Below are 10,939 nucleotides of genomic sequence, written 5' to 3'. Positions count from 1 at the left end.
GTGAATGTTTTAAAATAATAACTAAGAAAATGACATGAAGGCTATGTTAACCAGTTTGATGGAAGTGTTTCAGATTGTGTGTGAAAACCCCACACTGTACCCCAGAAGTGCATTAATGTACATAGTTACCATTCAATAAAAAAATAAATAAATAAAAAATGAAAAAATATCTTTCAAAACTGAAAATAGACTTTTTCAGATATAGAAAACTTAAAGGAATTCATTACCAGTTGATCTGAGGTACAATACATGTTAAAGAAAGACCTTTAAGCTGAAGAATAAAGAATAATGATACTAGTACAGAATCTTGAATCTACACAAAAGATCTGAGAGTTCTACACATTTTAACAACATGGATATACATGAAGATAACTTTTATTATTTTGATCTTTTAAAAAATAATTGACCATTAAAAGGAAAAATAATAACAATTTATACAATATATAAAATTCATAGCCCAAGGCCAGAAAGGAAGAAATAGAACTAGACTGTTTTAAGGTACTATACTATATCAAAGTGATAAATAATTTGGATGTAGACTGTAATAAATCAAACATATAACATTTATTATGAACCCTTATTAATCACTCTTTCTCACTGGGGAAATATAACAAAGGTTTTTGTTTTTTTTTTTAAATAACTTTCTTGAAGAAAAGTTAGGAATATTTGTCTGAATTTAAACTGAATTCTTCAAGAAAATTTAAGAACATTTATCAGAATTTAAACTATATGTATATTTTGACCCACATCTTGACCTTTCAGAAATCCTAAGAGACTCATAATATGAATACCTTCTAATATAGTGATTCCTTTTCTAGGCATCTAACCTAAAGAAGAAATTAAACAAGTATCCAGACATGTGGAGAAGAATTCCCATTACAATATTATTTTGGAAAGCAAAAAACAGAAATTGGAAACAAGTTAATTGACATTCAAAATTATTTAAATAAATTCTGATATAGTCATCAGTGGGATTTCACACAAACATTAAAATTAAGATATATATATAACTATATTTAAATATAGTTAAATATAATAGTAGAAAAAATTCACACTATATTGCTAGGTAAAGAAAAATTTTAAATAATATGTATAAAAATTTCTCTCCTAATTTTGGTAAAAAACAAAATAAAATAAAACTGATGTATGTATATGGGCAGGCCCTGAAAAATAGAAGGATGTATAGAAAATTTTTCATAGTGCTACTTTGGCTAGTAGAATTTCTAAATTCTTTCTGATATTTGTTTATTGTTGCAAGGAGCATGCATTAATTTTACAATAAGTTTTGAACTAGTAAAACTACATCTCTTTGGGAAAAATACTTAAGAAGCTTGTATCACCTAATAATGTATTTTAATGTCTCCTATATTTTTCCATCAGAAATTTCTTCCAATTATGGACTGTTTCATATAGATGAGAAAGGAGAATTTTTTTTAAATCATTGGCTTTTATTTTTCTTTCATCATATTCCAGAACACATTTATGCTTAATGTATTTTTATTTCCCAGAGAATTAGGTATTGTTCTGAAGTTATAACTTTATTATCAGACTCATTTGCAAACTGGATTTTATTTTACATTTTCCTATTTAAGTATTTTTCAGTACATCAAAATAACTAATCCTCATGGCATTACATTTGGTGTATGTGAGTGTAAGCTCTGAATCGGAGGTGAGCCACCATCCTGACAACAAATGGTCAGATCACCACCCTGCTGGTAGTTCTGTGTCACATGGGGATCCTGTTTTCTAACAACCATTTTCAATGAGTCAAATTGTTGTGGTAGGGCATAGTTCAGCTAGCATACAGGTTCTTTGTTAGCATGAATCAAACCAAACAGTCTGATGGGATCATCATGAATATTCTCCTCTATCTCCTGGTTTCCTGGAGAGACATCATCTACTGAAGTGGCCTTAGATGTGCTGGCATCCATCGCATACAACTGTGTAGCTTCACCCTTGTCTGGCATGGGAGTATTCTGTTTCCTGGGCTTTCTGTGCTTCCCTTTATAGCTGTGATCAAGAGTGGCATAAAACATCTGTCTTTCAGCAGTTGCCTGAAAGAAAGACATGTTAATTTTTCATTATTTGCCTGTTTTAGAACTTTGTTTTCTGGAAATGTCTATGGACTATGAAAAATAAGAAACTTCTTTTCCGGGCTTTTAGTTACCATGTTTTGAGAAATTTCTCAATTACGATGACAGAACAAAAAATGATAGTCAATTCATGACTGTTGAGTTGGAAAAAAAAAATGCTTCCATGACACTTTTTTCTGGAATTTTCTTTCTTGTACTCAGAATGTACTTGAATGTTTTGGATTGACTCTTGCCTACCTCTATATCCATCTCAGGTAGCTCTTGTCCAAGTTGCTCTCACCAAATAACAATACTTCAATTTGTTAAAATGGAATAGGTATGATAGGAAGGAATTTAATAAATCTCAAGGCCTACTTTACATGAGCTTAACAACTGGCCATTTAATGAAACCCACAGAAGTCCTCTATTTTTCTACATGTTTAAGATTTAGAAGTATAAAATAGCAGTGTCCATTTAGATGACTGCTATCTGCCAATTTTCCATTTTTTCCCCACTATTATTTCCTTCTTGTCTGCCTTCCCAGATCCCCTTTGACCTCAATTTAGGTTGGCCTTGGAGATACCTATTCATGCACCAGAGGATCTAGTAGTCTTCCTTGGACTAAAGCTGGGTCAATACTAGGTCAATACATAGGCTACAGGCAGGCCTTGAATTTTGTGTTAGAAAGCCTAGGACTGAATCTTACCTCTGCCATATACTGATCATAAGACCTTGGGCAGTTTTTGGCTGGGGCTGGGTTTGAATCCACCACCTCCTGCATATGGGACTGGCACCCTATTCCTTTGAGCCACCAGTGCCGCCCCACCTCACACTATTGATATAAGTAGTGAATAAAGGTAATTATATAGAAACTATAACTACCACCCAAAAGTTAGGTGGCATTATAATTATTAGAAATTATAGCTAAAATATTAGGGCAGCAATTAAATAAATTAAATATTTCTGTGTTAAAAATTTACATTTAAAACTAGGACCAAATTATATCAACTTGTGGGTGCAGAGGTGAGGATGTAGTTTGGATTAACAAAACCCAGACTGCACAGGTAAGAGCATCTTCCTACTGGTACTCATTTCCATGCTAAGAGTGGAATGTTATATATTCTCCACCAGGCAGAAGAAATGGTTCTATTTACAGCCTTTAGGGTTTCTTTGTATGGCTTTTTATTCTTAAAATCATCATTTCTGCAAAATTGTAATAGCCACCTAACTGGTATCATTGCTCAGTGTCTTCCCTCACGTATCCCATGTACTGTCCTCAAAGTATCTTCCCGAGGTGTAACTTTCATGTCTCACTATCCTCTTCTCCCAAATCTTAGCCTGCAGGCTAAAGTCTGAATTTCCTAATCTGCCCTTCAAGTTTTTCCTTTTTGACACTACTCTGTTTCCAACTGTGACCCCTCTATTGCTGCACATAAATTCTGTATCCCAGGCCAGTTGGAAAATTCACTGCTTCCTATACAGACCTAGTGCTTTTTTCTGCTTTGGCTTTGCCCAGATAGGAAAGATATTGATGAAGTTTGAAAGGCACTCAGTAACACAAAAACTCAGACAACTTTTTGTCTGACCAGAACTTTGTTCCGTCTCTCTTCCTTTGATAAATTCTCCCCTTTCCCTCTGGGAAATTCTATCTGGTTCCAGAGAGGCTGCCAATTTTCTGTACCCCAAACATACCACAAGACTAAGCATGTGACGTAAATTTGACAGTTTATCAGTTGCCACCTATCCCTCTTCTAACAGAGGGTGGTCCAGGAATGGATGTGTGATTTCAGCAAAGGCCATTAGAGGTGTATATTACTCCTAGAGATAGAAAAGGGGCCTTTCCCTAAAGTTGAAAGGGAAAAAACTGGGGGAGTCCAGTGTCTTGCCCAGCCTCAGTGGAAGAGTCTGTTGATAATAGAAGAAAATGAAGTTAGTAACTTCATAAGGATAAATGGAGAGTGCTTCCGTCTTCAGTCATCTCAAAACAAACACACCCTTGGATCTCCAGTTATATGAAGCAATATTGTTCTATTTGTGCTGAAGTTGTTTGAATTTGATTTCTGCACTTACAACCAAAAGCATTCTAAACAATGCATGTCTGGTCAACACGTGGTCAATGTTATGAAGTGCTGCGGAGTTCAAAGAGTATGAGCCCTGAGAAGGAACTGCACACTGTATATTTTAATAGTCTCGTGCGATTCCACAGTGCTGTTTCAGTTGAGTGCATAGGGGGAAGACAGACACATAGCCAGGGCTAAAGAAATGTGCATGTATAGAAAGAAATGGAGATGACAGAGGAAGGTAAGAACCAGGTTAGAAACTAGAGGGGAAACAGGATGAAATAAGGTTTAGGTTTTGTATTTATTTTATTTTATTTTATTTTATTTTTTTGAGACAGAGCCTCAAGCTGTCACCCTGGGTAGAGTGCGGTGTCATCACAGCTCACAGTAACCTCCAATTCCTGGGCTTAAGCAATTCTCTTGCTCCTGCCTCCCAAGTAGCTGGGACTACAGGCACCCGCCCCAACACCTGGCTATTTTTTGGTTGCAGCTGTCATTGTTTGGCGGGCCTGGGCTGGATTCAAACCTGCCAGCTCAGGTGTATGTGGCTGGTGCCTTAGCCACTTGAGCCACAGGGGCCGAGCCTAGGTTTTGTTTTTAAATATTGGGGAGATTTATGCATATTGCTAGGCAAATAGTAATGATCCGTTAAAGATGGTTCTCTTTCTGCTGCCTATAGAGGTGACAGCCACCTTCTTACTCACTATCATGCCTGTCCTCACACCCCCTTATGAAGATGAAGATTGTTAAAAGGAGGACAAAGAAGTTTATCCGGCACCAGTCAGGCTGATAGGTCAAAATTAAGTATCATTGGGGGAACCCAGACAACAGGGTTCATATGAGATTCAAGAGCTAGATCTTGATGTCCAACAGCAGTTATGGGCACAACAGGAGTGTGACGCACATCCCACCCAGTGGCTTCCAGAAGTTCTTGGGCCTCATGTCAAGGAGCTGGAAGTGCTACTGATATGCAACAAAGCATACTGTGCAGAGATTTCTCAAATTGTGCTGTCCAAAAACTGCGAAGCCATGGTGGAAAGAGCAGCCCAGATGGCCACCAGAGGCACCAAACCCAATGCCAGAATGCACAGGGAAGAAAACGAACAGACAGCTTTATTTGTGCACATTTTATTTGTGTTTAATTAAAACCATAAAAACTGCCAAAAAAAAAAAAAAAAGGAAAATGGAGAAAAACAAAGGTGCAAGATCCTGGAAGAATTAGGAGAAATAGTCAAGAGCCTGAGGAAGGATGTTGGCTTTGGAAAGGAAAGAGGAAGGCTCTGATAGAGGGAAGGAAGAGATTAATTAGATTTGGACCTGGAGAGGAGTAACTCATACTGGTCTCCCTCAAATTTTACAGGACGTGGGAACAATTGTGACTTAACTTTTAGGTTTCCTGATTAACTCTTCATAATTATAGTAGACCAGGATACTAAAATTATAGTTCCTAAAAGGTACACATCATTGCAGAAGGATAAGGAGCTTATTTACATTTTTTCCCACAAATACTTTATCAAGCTTTATGCATAATATTGTACTTCTGTGACTGACCAAAGTAAAGTATTACAGCAGCAAACTGGATAGTGTTTTTTCCTGATAATGATTGTTCTAATAAAATGAAATTAAGCAAATATAAAGAGATTCCTTCTAATGTGTGAAATTAAATTTATGAGAAGAGTATAATAGAATACAGACTAATTTTCTTCAAAGTGGCTCTAAATATAGCATTTATAAAAGAGCAGACTTTTAAAGACATTTAAGTCTTTGCATAATTTCTATGTGAGTAGAAGCCAGATGCAGGTCAAATAAAGCTGGCCAGTACAATTCTACATCTTAAATAGTAACTTCTGTTCAAAATTCTAAGTACTTTTACAACTAAAGTTCTGTGAATCTCTGCATTTCAAATGGTATGGTTATATTTTAACCTCCTTTGGGACCTTTTCTTTTCTGGATTTGGCAGATTATATTATGGTTTTCATACCTTTATCTAAAAATATATTTTATAATTAATGGAAAATCAGAAGAAACATTTGATGACTGTGTCTTTCCTTTTTGACAGAGTCTCAATGTGTCACCCTCAGTAGAGGGCTGTGGCATGACAGCTCACAGCAACCTCCAACTCTTAAGCTTAAGTAATTCTCTTGCCTCAGCCTTTCAAGTAGCTGGGACTACAGGCACCTGCCACAATGCCCAGCTATTTTTTTTTGTTTGTTTCACTTGTCATTTAGCTGGCCTGGGTGGGTTTGAACGCACCACCCTTGGTGCATGTGGCCAGCGCTGTAACCACTGTGCTACGGGCACCAAGCCTGACTATGTCTTTTCTAAACCTCCCCACATCTTGGTTTATTAATCCAAACCTCAAAGAGAGTCATAGGAAAAGAATTCTCCCTTATCGCAAAGTTCCCAGGATGTGACCCATTTTAGGGAAAAGAATGTTTACTCAGAAAACATTCTAAGTTTGGATTCTGTGTACTTAAGACTGGAGTGCTCTAGGGCAAATTTTCAACCTTTGAGAAGGTTTGTAGAATGGGAATGATAATGGTGCTCCCTGACAGGAATCTAAGGAGATAGTGCATATAAAGCAGGTTAATAGGAGGCCTAACACTTATAATTGCTTAGGAAATGCTGGCCCTGTTATGATTTCTAGGGAAGAGCAAGAAAGAATATAATTTAAGGGAAAAGGTCTGGAGGTGGGGAGAAGAAAGAAAACTGTTTTAACTAAAATTCACTTCAGGAGCACGAACACTAAGAATTTTGAACGGCTTTTAATGAAGTTAGTGCTATATCTGAGGATATTGAACTGATTGTGGTAGAAAAAGTAGAAAGTACACATTTTTTCTTGGGCTTTTATGTTCCTGCTTAGATTTTTGTCCTTATCCCTACAGTAGCTGTGTGTCTATTTCACAATCTCTTGCCATAAGACTACAGACACAGGATTTGTGTTAAAAGTCATTTGCCTTTTAAAATAGAGGTATGAAGTTTTATATCTAGCAAATTTATCTTATAAGTACCCCCCCCCATGAATTCCTGGCGTCTAGGTCTTATGAGCTTATACATGTGCCAAATTTTATATTTATCTAATACACATATATTTCTTAATCTGAAAGTGAAAGCTTAATTAATTATTTAGGAATAATCCCACTTTCCCCTTCACATCTATTGCCTTTGTGGGCACATAATTTTGACTCTGAGTTTGTTAGAGTTCTCTTTAATTGCCACTGAGTTTACCTTTAGAGCTCAGGTTCCAGAACTTGACACCTGTTTTAGACTGCAAAATTTCTAACAGGCTTCTTCATATGCGTATCAAAGCATAGTGCTCTTCCGTTCTTGAAATATGCACATGTGCTTTACCCTAGACTGAACTCAACTCTGCAATACAAGAAACAAAACTCACCGGTGCAGGTGGGGTGGCTTCTTGCATCTCATTTACAGATCTCTCTGGTCGGGCTTTCATTTGTTCATAGCAGTTTTCATCCATTGGTTCTGGAAGTTAAGGAGATTGTGATTTTGACTGTGATTTTTGAATGAACCAGCAGGTGCAATTCGGTAGAACATTCGCCCTTGTCTATTCTTTGCTCAATGACACAGAACATTTTGGTTTTACAGCTTTTCACACTGGGGTATCTGGCATCAAAATCAAAATTAGTTACTAAATTACCCGAAGTTTTGGAAATTCACATTTCTGTTAATCTGCTATTTCAGAAAAAAAATGCAAGTTTAGGAGAATTATGATATCATAATATCAGAATCTGAAACATAATCACGTGTTTATTTTCTTATCATTTATATGGATATTGGTTTTTATATGTGTTTAGGGACAGAAAGAATGATACTTGGAATTTGCCCTTTTTTACCCCTAAAAGTTAAATCAGGATATTGATTTCATTTTGTGAAATTTAACTTAGAGATTATTGTTGTTTTGTTTCATTAATATAAACAATTGTTAACAAACAATATCTTTAACAGCTTTTCTGTTGGTGTCTAGACCTTCATTCTTTTTTTTTCTTTTTTTTGCAGTTTTTGGCTGGGCCTGAGTTTGAACCTGCCACCTCCAGTATATGGGGCCAGAGCCCTACTCCTATGGTACCGCCGTAGTCCTTCATTCTTTTAATATAAAAATATGATAAAATTGTCAATATTTTCATGTCATTAAGGTTTTTTCCCCAAAAAATTTTGAATTGAAATTCTTTTAGTCTTTGCATTCTTGGTGGTATCTATGTCAATATTGCTTGGGTCAGTATGGATAGAAATCTGATGCTAATTTAAAATTTAGTCTGCCCCTTTTCAAAAAAAGTGATTCCCTTCTGAGTAGTGATTGTAATGAAAATGAAGCATAGTTATAAACTAATCAAATGGGTCTAAAATGGACTAAAATTTGCCCTCTCACCAAATCAGTATTTTTCTAAGAGCAATTTTATTTTATTTTTACTTTACGTTGTGGGTTAGACAATGTTGAAACTCCTTAAATTAAAAGTCACTTAATTAAAAAAATAAAGAAGATTGTGATTTTGTAATGGAAAAGTAAAAACTTCCAACATGAATGAAAATATAGAATCCAAATAGGATTTAGTTGTAAATATGAAACTTCCAAGAATTACTGAACTGCTCTTTTTTGCTGGAGACACGGAGAGGTGAGGGAAACACTAACTGTTACCTACAGATCAGAAGGGGAAGTCTTTTGTCTCATAGCATGAATGATAAGACACAAACAAAAGTCCTTGGCTTAAGGACTAGATCATTAATTTTTTAATGCTATCTCAGGACATAACAGTGTCAATAGTAACTGCCATTTAGATGTTATAAAGAGCTTGAGTTAAAGAATTCCCTGTATTCTTTGCTACTTAAGTATTATGCAAATGGTGCATGGTGGTATAAGCACAGTATACATACACTAATTATTATAATTTGTCCAGTGAGTAACAAATTTTACTTAAAGCCCATTTATTTATTTTTGAGACAAGATCTCTTTCTGTCACCCAGGCTAAAGTGCAGTGGTGCAATTATTTGAAGCTCACTATAGCCTCAAACTCTTGGGCTCAAACTGTCCTCCTGCCTCAGCCTCCTGATTAGCCAGTAGATCTACATGCATGTGCCACCATGTCTGGCTGATTGTTTTGCAGAGACAGGGTCTTGCAATGTTGCATATATTAGTCTCAAACTCCTGATCCCCAAAGTGCTAGGATTACAAATGTGAGCCATCCTTTCCAGCATACTTAGAGGCATTTAAACCCAATATCCTACTTTTGATAAAGAGGGTTTAGATTATGATTTTCAACCCTATCATTGTCAATCAGTGACAGGCTATCTCAGCTCAACTGCCTCAGAGCCCAGGACTGTGCAGTGATGTTCCTTAGTGTCTGAAGCTTTTGCAGTGTCCAGCAGCCAGCAGACCTATACTCATTTTATCCTGTGGGGACATGCTTATTGAATCGTCCATGTTTTCTTCTCCCAGATACACCCATTTAAAATGGAGAAGGAAAAAAGGGAAGTGACTCATAGGATCCACAGAAATGTGGAATATACAAATTTGACCCCAGAGAGGAAAATACATACATAATATAAAAAGAGCCTAATAATCATGTAATCCTTTCTGAAAAGCAACACAGAGGAAGGATGTGTATAAGTGATGGTCCATGGAAAATCCATCAGCACATCAGAATCACCTGGGATGTCTGTTAAGTAACAGATTCCTAGCCCTTGTTTGGACTTGCTAAATCAGAATCAGTGGAGTAATACCTGGGCTCATTTAGGTGTGGAAACTGCAAATATGGTGGACTTTGAGCCACTGTAATACACAGAATTCAAGTTCTCAAATATTACAGATGTGCGCCACAATTCTGCAAAGTGAAACAGGAAGGACAAAATTTTTTTCTTTTTTTTGAGATAGGATCTCACTGTGTCATTCTGGGTAGAGTGCTGTGGCATCACAGCTCACAGCAACCTCAAGAGATCAAGAGATCCTCTTGCTTCAGCCTTCCAAGTAGCTGGGACTCACAACACCTGGATATCTTTACAGCTGGGTGCTCTCTCTTACTCAGGCTGATCTCAAACTCCTAAGCTCAGGCAATCCACCTACCTCAGCTTCCCAGAGTGCTAGGATTACAGGCAGGAGCCACCACAACTGGCTTGAGGATTAATCATTTTTAATAGTATATTCTTAAAATATAGTTCCTGATTCCTTAGAGTACAGAAATCAGAGGCTACTTTATAATGGAGGGAAAGACAAAATTAAATAAATTCTTAAAATAAAATTAACATTTTCCTAACTTTAGAATGCCATACTCTTTTGATATACAGATATTCAGATAAATCTAGTATAATACATTACTAGATATTTCTGTGTTTGAAATTTAGAGATCAACAACAATTACCCCCTGAGTCTCCTATGATGAATTGAATGAGTGCTTTGAGGGAAAGGGTGATAGCATCTTTCACAAGAACTATGGCAACAGACCAAGGTTGTCTGTTTTGTAGAATGCTGGGTGTTTTGTTTTTATGGGGTTGGGATGGTAGGAGAGAAAGAGGATGCCAAGAATTGAAAGTCACTTGTCAAATAAGAACAAAACATGTACGAACCACTCAGCAACGATTCTTTCTCCCCTAACCTGAGATCCATCCAGCCTTAGGTTCTTTGCTTAAAACATGAAAAATCAGAGAAAATGTTCATTGTCTCAGATTATTCACTTTAGAGTCGCTTTTGTATGCAAAGCACAAAGCACTGTTTCTGTAGACCATATTTTTGCCTAGAAATAGCTTTATTTCATAGAATTTTGTGCATGTCAAAATTCATGGTAAGAGTCTTCCTGT

General features: G+C 36.4%; 1 protein-coding gene across 1 annotated transcript in view; it reads right to left on the bottom strand.

Annotated features, from left to right (window-relative positions):
• Positions 1-1,591: 1,591 nt before the first annotated feature.
• LOC100949921 (T-cell receptor-associated transmembrane adapter 1) overlaps positions 1,592-10,939 on the bottom strand; it is a 33,900-nt gene continuing 24,552 nt past the window's right edge. Inside the window, exons 5-6 of the mRNA XM_012810370.2 lie at positions 7,527-7,615; positions 1,592-2,054 (exon numbers count right to left, since the gene is read on the bottom strand). Of these exons, the coding sequence (XP_012665824.1) occupies positions 1,797-2,054; positions 7,527-7,615 (347 nt within the window). The 3' untranslated portion in view covers positions 1,592-1,796. The remainder of the gene's footprint in view (positions 2,055-7,526; positions 7,616-10,939) is intronic.

This window comes from Otolemur garnettii, unplaced genomic scaffold (assembly GCF_000181295.1).
Source record: "Otolemur garnettii isolate 467f Iridium unplaced genomic scaffold, OtoGar3 scaffold00131, whole genome shotgun sequence".
NCBI classification, from domain to species: Eukaryota; Metazoa; Chordata; class Mammalia; order Primates; family Galagidae; genus Otolemur; species Otolemur garnettii.
Note: the sequence above shows the minus strand (reverse complement) of the source record. Positions and strands in the feature narration are given on the sequence as shown.